The sequence below is a fragment of the Bos indicus genome, chromosome 26 (genome assembly GCF_029378745.1).
Source record: "Bos indicus isolate NIAB-ARS_2022 breed Sahiwal x Tharparkar chromosome 26, NIAB-ARS_B.indTharparkar_mat_pri_1.0, whole genome shotgun sequence".
Taxonomy (NCBI): domain Eukaryota; kingdom Metazoa; phylum Chordata; class Mammalia; order Artiodactyla; family Bovidae; genus Bos; species Bos indicus.
Genome location: NC_091785.1, coordinates 4,725,508 through 4,741,929, shown reverse-complemented (window position 1 = coordinate 4,741,929; position 16,422 = coordinate 4,725,508). Strand labels below are relative to the sequence as shown.

General features: G+C 35.8%; 1 protein-coding gene across 1 annotated transcript in view; it reads right to left on the bottom strand.

The window, feature by feature from the left end:
* The window catches only part of PCDH15 (protocadherin related 15), a 1,036,870-nt gene that overhangs the window by 877,345 nt on the left and 143,103 nt on the right, over nt 1-16,422 (bottom strand). Inside the window, exon 2 of the mRNA XM_070780422.1 lies at nt 12,761-12,879. Within this exon, the coding sequence (XP_070636523.1) occupies nt 12,761-12,851 (91 nt within the window). The 5' untranslated portion in view covers nt 12,852-12,879. The remainder of the gene's footprint in view (nt 1-12,760; nt 12,880-16,422) is intronic.

The window sequence follows — 16,422 nt, the reverse complement described above, 5'->3', positions numbered from 1 at the left end:
CGTCATTAATCCTCTCATGTTTCCCTTTGCTTTGACTGCACATGAATTTATATGTATCAGATTTAAATCTAAAGTAACTCCTTATCCATTTTTCATGTAGCTCAATAGTGTCTCATCCTATGTCTTTCTTCCACTAACTACATCTGATACAGACTGTAGCATACCTCTAGGCAGGCACCATAAATGTCATCTTTTTAACTCAGCCTCTCACAATCTATATACAGTATATTGATTTATATGTGTAATCCCTTTTGCTGATGTTTCATATAATGTAGGCATTAACATACATGAGGTCAATAAATATCTCATTCATATTTTCAACCCCAAATGTGGCACAAAACTGGTATATGCTAATAAGTATATATAAAATAAAAGAACATATAGTAGAAGTTGATAATAATTTCCATCATTCTCTTAAGGTTCCATGGATTGGTGTTCATATTATTATACTTTCATGACTACTGTAGCACTTTATACTCAGGCTGTAAAATCCAAGCTGCGTAAGCTAGGATTATGACTCTTAGATGTAGGAGCTGTGTGACTTTAAGTGAGATAGCTCGATATCTTTAAAGCTTCGGTTTCCTCGACTGGAAAATGGGAACAACAATAGAATTTATCTTATGGTGTTTTACTGAACATGAGACAGATTAAATAATATATATTTTGCTGAACATTCCTTTCTTCTTGTTCTACTAGAAATCTAGCTATTCCAAGAAGATGCTATTTTTCTGTAGCTCTCTCAGTGCCTCGTTGGGATGGTGGTTGCTTTATTATATCCTTACACCACTAGGATTTGAGGTGGGGTGTGCATTCTTAAGCTTACTCTTCTTTCCCTGTTAGTACTGCCACCATATTAAAAAGAAAAGAAAGATTTAAAAAAAGAAAAGAAAAAAGAAAAAAAAACTTTTTTATATTTTCAAATACCCTGCATTTCCTCTTCCTCCACTCTTTCTCGAAACCACTGCAAATTTTCATTCTCAACATTACCTCAAACCATCTCTATCAATGCCACAAATGAGTGCCATGTTGTTAATTCAATATTCAGTTCTCACATTTCATCTTACTTGATCAGACTTGACACAGCTGACCACTTTCTCCTTTAGATGTCTTCTTCCTATGACTTTTAGTAAACCACTCTCTTCTAGTTTTCCTCTCATTAATTATCTCCACATATTAATGTTCTTTCTGATTCTTTCTCATCTTCCTAGACTATATGATCACTGTGTTTATGGTTCATTTCTAGCCACATTTGTTCCTTTGATGATCGTTGACCATGTTGATCATTCAGACTCTGCTGATGCTTAGACCAAGTATACTAGTATCAGATATACTTAAATGCTATCTTTTTTGTTTTCTCTGTATCCAACACATCAGCAAACTCTATTGATGTACTTCAAAAATGCATTGACAGTCAACCATTATTACCACCTCTGTCATGAAAACCTGGTCTAAGCTATCTTTATTTTCTGCCTGGAATATTGTTAATACATTTCTCACTGGTCACCTTGATCTTAACTGATGATTCTCAATACAAGCATCAAAGCAATTTTGTTAAAACTTGTGTGAGATCATTTCACTCCTCTGCTTGAAACATTCCAGTAGCTTTCCGTCTCACTGAGAGAAAAAGACAATGTCCCCCACTGCCTGCAAGGCCTGGGCAATTTGCCTTCACCCATGTCAACTTTCTGATCTTCTCTCTTTCCCCTTTACCTCACTCGGCCCCAATTTTCACCCACCACAGTTTGCTTGCAATTGTGTTCTACAAACAGAATAGGCATGTCCCCATCTCAATTCCCTCTCACTCATTGTGATCTCTGTCTTCAATGCTCTTCTAGGAATCTCCATAATTTTCCCATAATCCTCTCTGAAATTTACACCAAGGGTACTTCTTAGTAAGTTCTTCCCACACTTTCCTATTTAAAATTATGTTCCCCCAAATATCCCTTTCCCTGTTTTTTTTTTTTTTTTTTTGACATAACCTCTTTCATATACTAATATACTACATGACTTTCTTAGTGGTTGGATTATTTTCTGTCCCCTTCAAATATCAAGCAAACCTCAGAAAAATAAGGATTTTTTTCTTTTGGTCTATTTTGCTGTTTGCTATATCGGGGCTCCCTTGGGGGCTCAGTGGTAAAGAATCTGCCTGCAATGCAGGAGCCGCAGGAGATGGAGGTTTGATCCTTGGGTTGGGAAGATCCCTTTGAGGAGGTCATGGCAACTCATTTCTGTATTCTTGCTTGGAAAATCCCATGGGCAGAGGAGCCTGGCAGGCTCCAGTTCATGGGGTCACAAAGAGTTGGATATCTAAACAACTAAGCACACACATATCTGCAGTTCGTAGAACAAGGCTTGACATCTAGTAGCCATTTAAAAACATTTGTATAAAACTATATAATCTTCTATAACTGAATTGTAGTGACATAGCATGTGCATTACACATGAACATACATCATATGTATCAAGTATAAATGTATCACAATGTGAATAGGGTATTATGTGTAAGCTGTTTGTCACATAGAAATCATCCAATAAATATTAGCTATAATTGTTAGAAAATTTATATGTGCACAGTAGACATTACATATGCTTGCTATACTTGAAGAATGAATGAATTAAAAAATCAGCATAATATATTATTCATGTTACATTAAAATGCTATAGCTTTTCCTGTATGAGGATCCAGCAGAATTGCATTGTATGCATTCAACAGACCAACTGTGGCCAAATTCTGGATATAACCATACAAAATATTGATGATTGAGTTAGTATTGTCTTTTTCATTCATGATCTAAGAAGCCTGAACAACTGTCATCAGTACTCCAACTATTCAATTAAGACACTTAATAAACTCAGAGTGGCTGAACAGTTATCACTGAGCAGGCTGACTGAGCAGCCCTGAGGGCCAGTATTGGATCTTATAAGAGCAGGTAAAGATTGGTATCTGGAGCTAAGAGGCTGATGTCAGGAACAACTGGCACAGTGTGATCCACCAACATTATGAACAAAATGCCCAGAACAACTGCTAATAATCAGAAAAAGAAAACACACTGAAGAGAGGATAGATTCACTTTGAGTTTTATACAAAAACTTTTCTAAATGATGCACCCTCAAGGCATAAAAATACAGGATGCTTGGGGCTGGTGCACTGGGATGACCCAGAGGGATGGTATGGGGAGGGAAGTGGGAGGGGGTTCAGGATTGGAAACACGTGTACACCCGTGACGGATTCATGTTGATATATGGCAAAACCAATACAATATTGTAATTAGCCTCCAATTAAAATTTAAAAAATTATATAATTTACCTAAACTCTGTTTTCCTATCAAATCCTAAAAAGGATACTATGTGTAATATCTCCATAGCAGAGATAATTATTGACTGCTTTGGTTCCTATGTCAATATTGAGCAGTGTCATAGAAATCAAACCCTCACTAAATGTGTCTTTGAATTACTGTTTGAACTCCAAGTACTATCATAAAGGTTACCTACTTGCTCCTATATTATTAAAAGACACTTCATCTCTCAGTTCTATTTTTCTTTATGGAAGGCATACTAATTTAAATAATCACTAACTGGGTCATTCTGCCAGGTACTGAGGGAAACAAAAAGTAAATGAGACTTTCTGTGTTCAGCAATTTATAATCTAAACATAGAAACAAACATTATTTGACTTAATATAAAGGGAAAGATGGACATTAGTTATACCAGTTTCCTTGAGGTGTAATTGACAAACAAAATTGTATATTTTTAAAGTGCACAATATATGGCTTGATACTGATATAGTGTAAAATGAATAATTACCAGAACCAAGTTAATTAACATAACCTAACACAACCATCACCTCACATAGTTCTCTTTTTTTAGTGTGGTAAGAATACTTAAAATCCATTCTATTAGCAAGTTTCCAGTATATAAAACTACAGTATTATTAACTATAGTCACCATGTTGTACATTAGGTTCACCAAACTTATCCATCTTATAACTAAATGTTTGCACCCTTTAACCAACCTTTCCTCACTTAATATGATTAGTAACAACATCAAGGAGTAATGAGCAATTTGGTTTAAAGGTATAATTAGAATTGAACAAAATCTTCTCTGAACAGGTCATAAAACAGCATATACAATCCTCAATTCTAAGATGTAATACATCTTAAATCAGAGCACCAGTATTCAGGATTGTTCAGGTTTTCCAAAATTTCCAATTCTTTACCTTGAAAAATAAAAATTTTCCTGCAAACATTTTCTGAGTACTTCACCCCAAAATCTTCAGCAGATTTTGCATATGTATTCTCCCAACACACACACACTATATATCCACCTATGATTATATAAATCATAGTATTGACTATATACCTCATTATTATACTTGAATGAAATAACTGCCTCATTTTTGTTTCCCTAATATCTTTCATGGAGTTGATATTCAATAAAATGCAAACTAAATAAATGTTCTATAGAGAAGTGAAAATGTGGTCTAGATAAAAAGAATATGTAGAGTGGACATGTAATAATTTGAAAGTACTGTGAAAGGGAAGATAGAGAAAGCAGAACACGACCAAGGAAAGGACCTTTATAACTGTTAGAAAATATTCAAACTGGCTCATTAGAAAATATGACTCTTTATGGAAATACAAACAAAAGTGGGGCAATTTCAAAATCATGGACTAGAGAAAGGTAGAATATTCACCAGGAAGATCATGTCTGATATAGAGACAATCAGAAAAATTCAGTTCTAAGAATCACTGAGGAAAAGATAGTTGCAAGAAAAGTAGATCAATAATGTTGTTTGCTGAAATGCTACAAAATTATAGGATTTGTCCAAGAAAGTAGTCATTGGAGACTTTAGAGAATGCACTTTCGGTAGAGATGTGAGAAAACCCAAATTGCAGAGCTTAAGGGATATGGTGCAGAAGTCGTGGTAACAAGTACGGAGATTTGATGGGAAAAGATCCAACTAAGAAAAGTTACTGTATTATGAGTTGTATCAGAGCCAAGCAAGATTATAATTACACTTTTGCTCAATTTCGATTTTTATTAAGAACAGTTAAAATGGATTCGACCTTCTCACACAATTTGGATGTGAGTATTTTATGTTTCAATGGGTTCATTTTCTTAAGGTTGTTAGAACTAGAGAGGGAACCATCTACCCTACTGGTGATCGATAATTGTATTGTATTACTTATATAGTGAATTAGACCTACTTCTTTCCCTTTCTCAACAGGACAAATGAAAGTATCTGAAATATCAGTACTTAGCTATTCTACAGAGAAGGCAATGGCACCCCACTCCAGTACCCTTGCCTGGACAATCCCATGGACGGAGAAGCCTGGAAGGCTGCAGTCCTTGGGGTCGCACAGATTCGGACACGACTGACGTGACTTAGCAGCAGCAGCAGCAGCAATTCTAAGTTACCTTGGAAATAACATTTTTGGGGTGTGGATGTGTGTATGTATTAGCACAGAGAAAAAAGCACACTAATTGTTCTTATGTTTCTCAGAGGTTATTTATGTATTTAGTTTTTGGACTCTTTAGCTCTCTGGCTCCCAGTATGTACAGGTGGGCTTTAACCGAGCCTATTACTACTGTTCAGAGAGACTACTGAAGTAATCCTTCTAGGCAAAGGGTCAGAGTATAGAGAAGTTACAAAGTTAACATTTTTGAACTTGCTTACTGAGAAATCGTTGCTGAAACAAGAAAAGATAGATGCCCTTTCAAACCTCTGCCCTAAAACAAAATCCAATTTGGAGGTACAGGACCTACAAGATTGCTCACCTTCAAAAAAGAGGAAATAAGAAATCCAAGTGTGGGTACAAACTAAAGCAGAAGACACAGCCAAGCTTTTATCTGGAAATGAAATTTAGACATTTAGAAATGAAATTTAGAAAATTTTACTGGAGTAAGTACAGGTGTGAGAGTTGTACCGTAAAGAAGGCTGAGTGTCGAAGAATTGATGCTTTTGAACTGTGGTGTTGGAGAAGACTCTTCAGAATCCTTGGACTGCAAGGAGATCAAACCAGTCCATTCTAAAGGAAATTAGTCCTGAATATTAATTGGAAAGACTGATGCTGAAGTTCCAGTATTTTGGCCAACTGATGCAAAGAGGCCAACTCATTGGAAAAGACCTTGATGCTGGGAAATTTTGAAGGCAGGAGGAGAAGGGAACAACAGAGGATGGCGAAGGAGATGGTGAAGGACAAGGAAGCCTGGTGCACTGCAGTCCATAGGGTCAAAAAGAGTCGGAGACGACTCAGTGACCGAACAACAACAGCAAAGCACTGAAAGTGCTGTTTCTTGGCATATTAATCTAAATATCCCATAATAACATAATCTAGATGGCATATATATATATATATATATATATATATCTCCAAAAGTTTATAAAGCTTCAAGAAAAAATAACACTCAGAATTTAAAAACTCAGCCTGTAGAAAAAACAACAAAATTACTCTGAAAACTTGAATTTAACATCTCTGAATAAAAATACACTCTGTAAGATGGAAAAAGTGGAAGGGGTAGATAAGAAAATATGCCTTTATTATATTAAGATTAAAATTTGCATAAAATATATGCTATGTATGGTTTCAGAATGTGTTATCTATTATGTATGAATGTGTGCATGTATATTGTTCAATTTCTCTCGATGTGTGCTGCCTTTAAGAAATTAAGAAATGTGTGCTGCCTATAATTAAGAAATAATATTTAAATGAAAGATGTTTCAGAGACAATCAAGTTCATTGAAAATTACTTAGGTGTAGTCTCCATTAATCATCTTTAATTATAATTGAAACAGATTCAAAAGAAACTATTGTATTGTACTATGTTCAGAGAAATAAAATCAGTCCTTATATTCATTGGAAGCTGAAACTCAACACTTTGGCCACCTAATGTGAAGAGCCAACTCATTGGAAAAGACCCTGATGCTGGGAAAGATCGAAGGCAAGAGAAGAAGAGGACAACAGAGGATGAGATGGTTGGATGGCATCACTGATGTGATAGACATGAATTTGAGTAGGCTCTGGGAGTTGGGGATGGACAGGGAAGCCTGGAGTGCTGCAGTCCATGGGGTTGCAGAGTCGGACATGACTGAGGGACTAAACTGTACTGATGTTCAGAGAAATACAATGTTAACAAGAGGAAGATGACCTGAACTAAACTTTGAAATAGCAAACTGAAAAAAAGAAAATTTACAAACATTTCCAGAATAATACTAGAGGGACCATGTGTATCCCACAAATAGATCAGTACAGTCCATGAGGCAAGGATATTGCTATAATGGTGCCCTATGTGATAGTCTGTAATAGTCTGGAAACATGAACAATTAAGATTTTTTAATTCTTCTTGCAGAAGTGTTCAGTTTATGTAGCCAGTTCTTCTTAAGGTATCTAAAGGGGGAAAACATCAGTCTAAGAAACATAAATGTTTCAGCTCTTTGGGTGGTTTTATTTTCCTTATAATGCTATTATTAGCATTGTAATTGGAGAAGGCAATGGCACCCCACTCCAGTACTCTTGCCTGGAAAATCCCATGGACGGAGAAGCCTGGTGGGCTGCAGTCCATGGGGTTGCTAAGAGTCGGACATGACTGCGCACCTTCACTTTCACTTTTCACTTTCATGCATTGGAGAAGGAAATGGCAACCCACTCCAGTGTTTTTGCCTGGAGAATCACAGGGATGGGGGAGCCTGGTGGGCTGCCGTCTCTGGGGTCGCACAGAGTCAGACACAACTGAATCAACTTAGCAGCAGCAGCAGCAGCATTGTAATTTGTATGTCATTCTCTTTTAAGTTTATTAGTATAAACCACTGTCACTCTACTTTTTGACCTCTAGACATACTTGATAAAAATGAAGTTTCCAGGCTCAAATGTCAGATCTTAGAAGATTTTAGTCTCAGACATTAAAATATGTCTATACCTTTAATCAGATAAGGCAATGGCACCCCACTCCAGTACTCTTGTCTGGAAAATCCCATGGATGGAGGAGCCTAGTGGGCTGCAGTCCATGGGGTCGCTGAGAGTCAGACAGGACTGAGCGACTTCATTTTTACTTTTCACTTTCATGCATTGGAGAAGGAAATGGCAATCCACTCCAGTGGCTCTTGCCTGGAGAATCCCAGGGATGGGGGAGCCTGGTGGGTTGCCATCTATGGGGTCACATAGAGTGGGACACGACTGAAGCGACTTAGCAGCAGCAGCAGCAGCATACCTTTAATGATGACATATCTATCTCATCACTGACTTTCCATGGATTAATGGATTACCTAACAAGCATAACAATACACATGGAAATGTTCCTCAATTTTCATTTCAGGGTTCATTTGAATTAATAAGCCCTCCAAGGAAAAAATATAATCATTAATACTTTGAAAAATAAAATGGGGACTTCCCAGTTGGTCCAGTGGTTAAGGATCCACCTTTCAGTGCAGGCAAAAAGAGTTCTATCCCTGGTTAGAAAACTAAGATCCCATATACCATGGGGCAACTAAACCCATGTGCTGCAACCTCTGAGCCTGCACACTCTAGAATCAGTGCTCTGCAACCAGAGGAAGTCCATGAGCCTCAGTGAAGAGTGCTCATGCCACAGTGAAGACCTAATACAGCCAAAATAATAACAATAAAATGAAATGCAGTTTAACAAAGTTAAATCTTCAAAGAAGTGAAAGTGTTAGTTGCTCAATCATGACCAACTCTTTACAACCCCATGGGCTATAGCCTGCCAGGCTCCTCTGTCCATGGAATTTTCCAGGCAAGAATACTAGAGTGAGTTGCCATTCCCTTTTACAGGGGATCTTTCCAATCCAGGAATTGAACTTGTGTCTCCTGCATTGCAGGCAGGTTCTTTACCATCTGAGCCACCAAGGGAGTCTTCAAGGTGTTCAGTAAATATGAACAGATATAAGGGAAGTATATATAAATTGTGCACAGGAGCACAAAGTACTCATTTTATATCTATATATCAACATATAAAAAGAAACAATTATTTATACATAATTAGAAGTAACAATAGAAATAAATATAAAAAATATTTTAGTGAACACTGGTGATATGTCAGATAGTGTATTCAACTACATGAAAGTGAGTTTCAGAAAGTTATTTTTAATACGAAAATAGCCTTAGGAAGTATTAATATATGACTTTTTGAGATTATAAACAGCATCTCTTCAGACAGTTGCTCTGGTTGTGCAGTACATAAGGATTTCATTCACATCATAGATATATGCCAAGTTACATAATAGTTCAAGGGCAGGATGGAAGATTTTTGGCTTCCAGGCTGAAAGCCTGAGCAGTCAGGGAGAACCCTTTCCTTAAAAAACAAAACAAAACAAACTTATGTTGACTTTCATGGTCTGCACACACTTAGGTAATCTCTTTCTAATTCTCTCTCTCTCTCTCTCTCACACACACACACACACACTCACACACTCATTGGCACATATATCCTTTTATAGCCTCTTTAACACTCCTACACTTTGATTCAAAGTTAGTTATAATGCTTTGATATATGGTTGTTTTTAAAGAAATACTTTTCCTATCTGATCATGGTAGTATTACCTAGTCAATATGGACAATCTGAAAATGCAAAGAAAGTAATAAAAAATGAAAACAAAACTTACCCCTTATATACCACTTTCCTTCCTTCCTCCCCTTCTTTCCCTCCCTTTCATAATTCACTAATTCATTCAAAATCAAAATAAAATAAAAAACACAAACCTCATGGACAACTTGGTTTTTTACCTCACTGTGAATAACATGGTAGAATAAGGAATATGGTCTTAATATCTTCTATCCCACATAATACATAATTTAGCAGATAGCCCTGCCTCCTCTGCTTCCAATGGCATCTCCTGTGCAGGCTCCCCACATTCGATTTGGGATCACAGCACATGTTCCCATTTCAATAAAACTGTCAGGACTGATAATGAATTAAACTGTATGCTAAAATATCAATCCTAATACTTTCATATTGGGCTAGATTGGCTACTAAAACTATAAATCAATTATGTTTTCCAATATTCTACTGGCTAGCTAAATTCTGACTTTTAAAATTTAATTTAATACTATCAATCTCAATTATGCATTTATTCTTTCTTAAATCTGAAGTTATCAAACAAATGGAATCTTCATTACAAATAGGTCATCTGCAAATTTTATTATTGAATCTAAAAACTTACCCTAACAATTTGAGAAACATTGAATGACTCAAAAATTTGCCCAATTTCTTAAGTAAGAAAAATTTGAAAACAACTATTATGCAGTAAACTTTTCTTAGAAGCTGATTCACACATGTGGATAATACTAGAATATTCCATTTCATGATAAAATATTTCTTGAATAAACAGTATTTTTTTCCTTCCAACTTCCATATGCCTAAGTAAGGAAATATACAGAATAAACACAGGAAACCTTTTATTTGAAAGTCCAGGAGAATTCTATTCTTTAACATAAGAAAAATATAAACTGCTATACTATAATAGCCTTAGGGTATTTAAAATTTTTCCACCTTCATATTTCTCTGTCTTAGATCCTAACTATGTATAGAAGTAAGGTGTCAACTATCAGATAGGCTACTCTAACCAGTAAATCCAACCAGTAAACCTCTTAAACTTTTTTTCACACATTTCTGTCATGATTAGGATTATCACTACATTTTCCTTTGGTCTAACCCATACCTGCATTCTCAAGCATTTGGATAAGAAAAATTGGCTCAAGAAATCCATATCACATATTTCAGTTTTGTTATTTTGTGTGTTAGCCATGCTTTGTTTACTCCTGATTTCATTCCTGCATCATATGTTCTCAAACTTTAATAGGGATTTTAAAAAACAGTAGCTGTGAAAACCATTTTCATGAACAATAAAATAAAAGTGATGTCAGAGTCCCTCACTGAGGGAGACCAGAGAGAAGTAGGTGACCTACAGGGATGTGTTATTACTTCTGAGGGGGCATCAGAGGATGCAAGTATGGAAGGAATGCTGAAAAGCACAGAAAGTTGAGAAACCTCTATAAAAAAACTATACAAAATTTTTGTTTCTTTGCCACAGTTCTGATCTTTCAGTCTTCCTAGGTGTTTAGCAACTTATCTCCAGGAGGAAAGAACTAAAAAGGCTTTCTAAGTGTGGCTGGAAGGTTTTCCATGAGGGCAGTGAAGGGGCAGCCTTACTGTGAAATCTAACTTGGCAGGTGTGAAGCTATACTCTTCTTCAGAAAGTTACTTCATGGTCAGTGGTGACCTGATGATCTTATTTTGGGGGCTATCAATACAAGCACATTTAGAGAGACCAAGAGCTGAAATGAACTTATTAAAGAAGCTAATTTATAGCATTACAGGTTAAACCAGGGATGATTTCCCCCGATAACCTAAATTACATTGCTAAAAAGTACAGGGTTTGTGAAAGTCTAATATGAGCAATGACAGTCCTTCCATCTCAGTGTAAACACTATGAATAAAAATAGAATGCCTTATGGCATGAAGAAATATTAACACACTGATTTGCCATCTAGTCTTGAGGCATAAATTAAAATGCATTATTTTACTTTAAAGTCATGCATTTTTAAGTTCCATTGATTTTTATTTTTGCTTTAAAGTAGCAATTACATTATTTATTTCTTACTACACTTTTAACTTTGTTGTTAGACTGGAGACTCACAATCCTTATAAATGGCAATGACAGGGACATTAAGTTCAGATGTACTTGGAGTAAACACTGTGCTAATTAGCTGAACTTTCCAAGGGATTAGGCTGTTGACTTTATGAAAATAGTTGATATTGTGAATTATTCTGCAAATCCCTAGAGGCATGATTTTCTAACTATGGAGGACCGAGAATGCTTTAATATGTATATAATTTGAACACTGTATGGGGGATAAAGTCAAATTCATTCATCTATCATCAGATTATTTAATTTAGCCAAGCAAAGCTCACAAAAAACATACAAAAATCACAATCTTTGATGTCTCTAAGAGCAAATAGGTAACACGACAGCAACAGATGACTAGTAAAAGTAATAAGCATAATAATAACAACAGAACAAAACATTTTTCTTGAATAGCGAACTTCTAGGATGGGAAAATGTATCCATTTTTCTTCTTTTAGATAGAGAGATCCACATTCCCATTAAGTAGTATTCAAAGACAGACACCGTCAATACTGAAATATCTAAGACAGGTACATTTGGGCCATTGCAGATATAACATGTTAAATGGCTCCATAGAGCTTGATGACTAATGTATTTTTATCAAATGACTGAGTTACTATTAAGGAATGACTCAAAGTCTAATGCCAAGTCTTTTACACTTTTTCACTCTTTCCAAATAAAATAGTGAGGGCATGAAACCCCCCAATTTAAATGCAAAAATCACTTATGACATCCACCTTTGACCCCTTCAGAGATCTCTTCTCATAGGGAATTTTGGTATTTTTCATATTCCTAATTTTATCCAAGGCTACTGTTTGTGTTTGTCTAATGGCTAGCAAATAGAATTTCATGTTGTTTATAACAGTTAGGCATTATTTTAGTGAGAACATGTAAGTGTTCAAATAGAGGCTGAACACTGGATTTTCTACCATATTGCAATCCTTATTAAGAAACAAAGTGCATCAGATGTTACTTTTGTAAGATTATTTTAATTAAATTATTGCAAGGAGTCGCCAACTTTTAAAAATGAACTACAAATTAGCATTATTCATTTCTATGATGTGCTGCATTTTCCATAGAAATCCTGGCTAACGCTAAAGGTCAGAGTAAAAGCACACTTACCGTCATCATATTGGCCCAAGCATACTGTGAAGAGACAACCAAGGATAATCCCCGAAATGAACCATTTCCAGAGAGAAAACTGTTGGAACATCTTCTGTCGAATTCCACACAAGGTTGATCTGAAATAGAAAGAGGGAAAAAGAAATATTTGACAAGTTCATTAATCTGTTATAGGTAAACACACCTGTCACAGCACAGAAAAGCCTTAATGACTTCACAGTTAATTACCTGTGCCACACTATCCATTATCAAAGTAGCATAATTGTTTAATGTACTAGAACTCATCTACATGAGTTTGCAGATGAGCAATCTCTAAGAAAAGACATCCATTCTGTTATTTACTTTGTAAGCAAGTAAGTTGAGATGTTAACATACTGATGACGTTAGAGCATCTTTAAAATTGAGACCCTGTGAGTGATTCAAATGTCAATGAGTTTAAGTCACTGGATTTATCTTAGGTATAGAACAATTCAATTATAACATGTAAGTTTTTGCAATTACTTAAGATGTTAAGCTGTTGGTGTCCTACATAAAATTTCAATAGCCATTTGTCTTATGGAATTACGTAGAAAAACCCATCATCAAAACAGAAATTCGTTTTTAGTAGAGTGACAAGAGATTGACTTAACTATGTCATAAAGACTAAGAATAAGCCGTCAGTTTTTACCACATCTGTCTTTGGAAGCATTTGCATTAATTTCATTTTAATTCTTTTGTTTTTCTTTGCAATCTGCCAGTAAATAAAGAAATTGAATGAGGTGTTAGGGGCCTGTGAGCAGATGGGCCAGTTTTCTATCTCCATCAGAAAAGAAAAAATGAATTAGCCTAAAGGGGCAAGAGAGACCATGAAGGCCGTGATAGATTGAAAAGTGTAGGGTTTTTCTGGAGAAACGTGGGAATGTAAACCAGCGTTACTGAGTCTTCTGATTTTCCAGAACATGATACATTTCTGTTTCCCATGGTAAATTTCAAATTTCCACATGAGACTGCTGAGTGTTTAGATGGTTGTCCAAAACTTTTTAATGACTAAAAGCTTCTGGCAGGTCATACTGTCTTCTAAGGTCCTTCAGTTTACAACTCCTGACAGGGATTCTCTCTATGAAACTACTTATGGGTAAGGTCCTTCAGAATGCACAAAGGAAATAATTTGAATTTTACTTTTGCATATATTTTGTTAAATTTATATTTCTGCTTTATTTTTGTGCATTTTATAAGGTTTATTTGCACAATAGCCTGCAAAATATGTAATTTATTTAAAATTATATTAAAATTACAAGCTCAAACCATTTTTATTCATGGAATGAAAGTGAAAGTGAAGTTGCTTAGTCATGTCCGACTCTTTGCAACCCCATAGACTGTAGCCTACCAGGCTCCTGCATCCATGGGATTCTCCAGGCAAGAGTACTGGAGTGGGTTGCAATTTCCTTCTCCAGGGGTCTTCCCAACTCAGGGACCAAACCCAGGTCTCCCACATTGTGGACAGATGCTTTACCATCTGAGCCACCAGGGAAGCCCATAATCACGGAATCCATGGTCCATAAATTTCAAGTCACAGAACTAGATCATAGACCTTCTAAAATGGAATCTATTCTTCTGTGTTTCTTCATCTTAATAAAAAGAGTGTTCTTTTTATCTAACTCTCACATATTTTCCCCCTCTAACTGGTAAAGAACTCAGCTTCCACTTTTATAACTTCTAGACAAAGATAGAGCCCATCATTAAATATCAAGCAACTATAACGATGCATGTTTATTGCAGGAAAGGAAAAAATAAAATTGGCAAAGGCTAGTCATTTTAAGAGCAGTTTATTAGAGTGGGGCTTCTTTTTAAATTCAAGTTCTTCAACTCCCATTATGACGGAGCAAATGCAATAGCATCTCTGTCTCACTTACCTCATTATTAACATGGAGATACGATAGTGCCTACCTCATACATTTATTTGGAGGATTAAATAAACGGCTATAAATACATGCTTAGAATACCTCAGAGTGAGCACTCCACAAAGCTTAACATGAGTGTTTTTGATTCAGCATCTATGAAGTCTTCAAAGTGGTTAAACATAGATTTTCTCAACTCATCTTGAGTGAAACCTCTAAGGTAGGTATTATTGTCTCCACTCTGTGGAGGAAAGGATATGCTCACACACTCAAGGTTACAAACTCATGAGTGGCTGAAGTGGTGGTGAAGTTTGTAAGCTTGAAATTTCTGCTCATTCCATTACAAAAAAGGACAAAAAAAATTTCAAGAGAGAACATGGTTCTAGTTTCAAACTGCATGGAGGCCCAGAATAGCTTGCTGCATTTCTTTCCCGTATACTAAGGAGAAATAGTGCATGCTTCTTCCCAAACCTGAAGTACATATAAGATTTGTGCAAATACGGGCTTCAATTCCTCTTTTTCTAAAGAAATGTTACAACATTAAGAAACAAAAAATAGTTTTTAAATTTTAAAAATAAAGGGAAAACACTTAAATGATATTAGAAAAAAACTTAAAAAAAAAGCAATATCCATTTTCTTTACTAATTTTACACTCTCTAGAATTGCAGGCAAAGTTCTTACAGGTGCCTTCAAACAATACTCTAAAATAGTATTGTACTTTTATTATAAATTCCGTTTATTATAAATTCCATATTGAACACTGCCTTGTTCCTTGAGTGGAAAATTTCCTTCCAGATCTGCTTGGTCAGTAATACTAGGCCCTATAAACCTAGACCATGATCGATTCTAAAAAGAAATGTAGCTGACCTATAAATAATGTCATTGTACTTGTTTTTTTCGAGATGATTGACTACCATATTCAACACTGTTATAGTTAATAAAGACATGGTGTTGCAATAGTGATTTGAAAACACAGTTGATCCTTGAACAACTTAAGGTTTAGGAGCACCAATCATCCCCCTTCCTCCAACCAAAAATCCAAATATCTCTGCATCAAATGACTTACCCAAAAGCAGTAAGCTAAAACAGTTTGGATAGAATCAAGACTCTAGGCTGCTCTCAGTCCATGTATTGTGATTCCTGGGCTTCCCAACTGGTGTTGGTGGTAAAGAACCCGCCTGCCAATGCAGGAGACATAAAAGACGTGGGTTCAATCCCTGGACTGGGAAGATACCCTTGAGGAGGGCATGGCAAAGCACTCTAGTGTTCTTGCCTGGAGAATCCCATGGACAGAAGAGCCTGGTGGGCTACAGTCCACAGGATCACAAAGAGTCGGACATGAGTGAAGCAACTTAGCACACTACACACATTGTGATTCCCTAATCAAACACAAATTTTTCCCCACACTTAAAGATTTGCAAAATAAAATTATAGATGCTAATTTTACTGAAAAAAAACACACAGATAAAAGTGAACCTGTGCTGTACAAACCCATGTTGTTCAAGGGTTATCTGTAGTATTCTACTGTCAATAATATTGGGGGGGAAAGCACAGTTTCCAATTATGTAATAATCTTACACATAAGTGGTTTCAGTTTCATGGTATTTACTATATATTTTCTGTAGTCTTTGGAATATTTTACTATTATTACTAAAGACACAATATATTGATTTTGAGTTTCACATTATTTGTATGATAAAGCTACCAGATACAATTCATATTCATTTCTCTGGCATTGAATATTCTCAGGAATTCAATTATTCAACAAGCATTTATGGAGGGTCT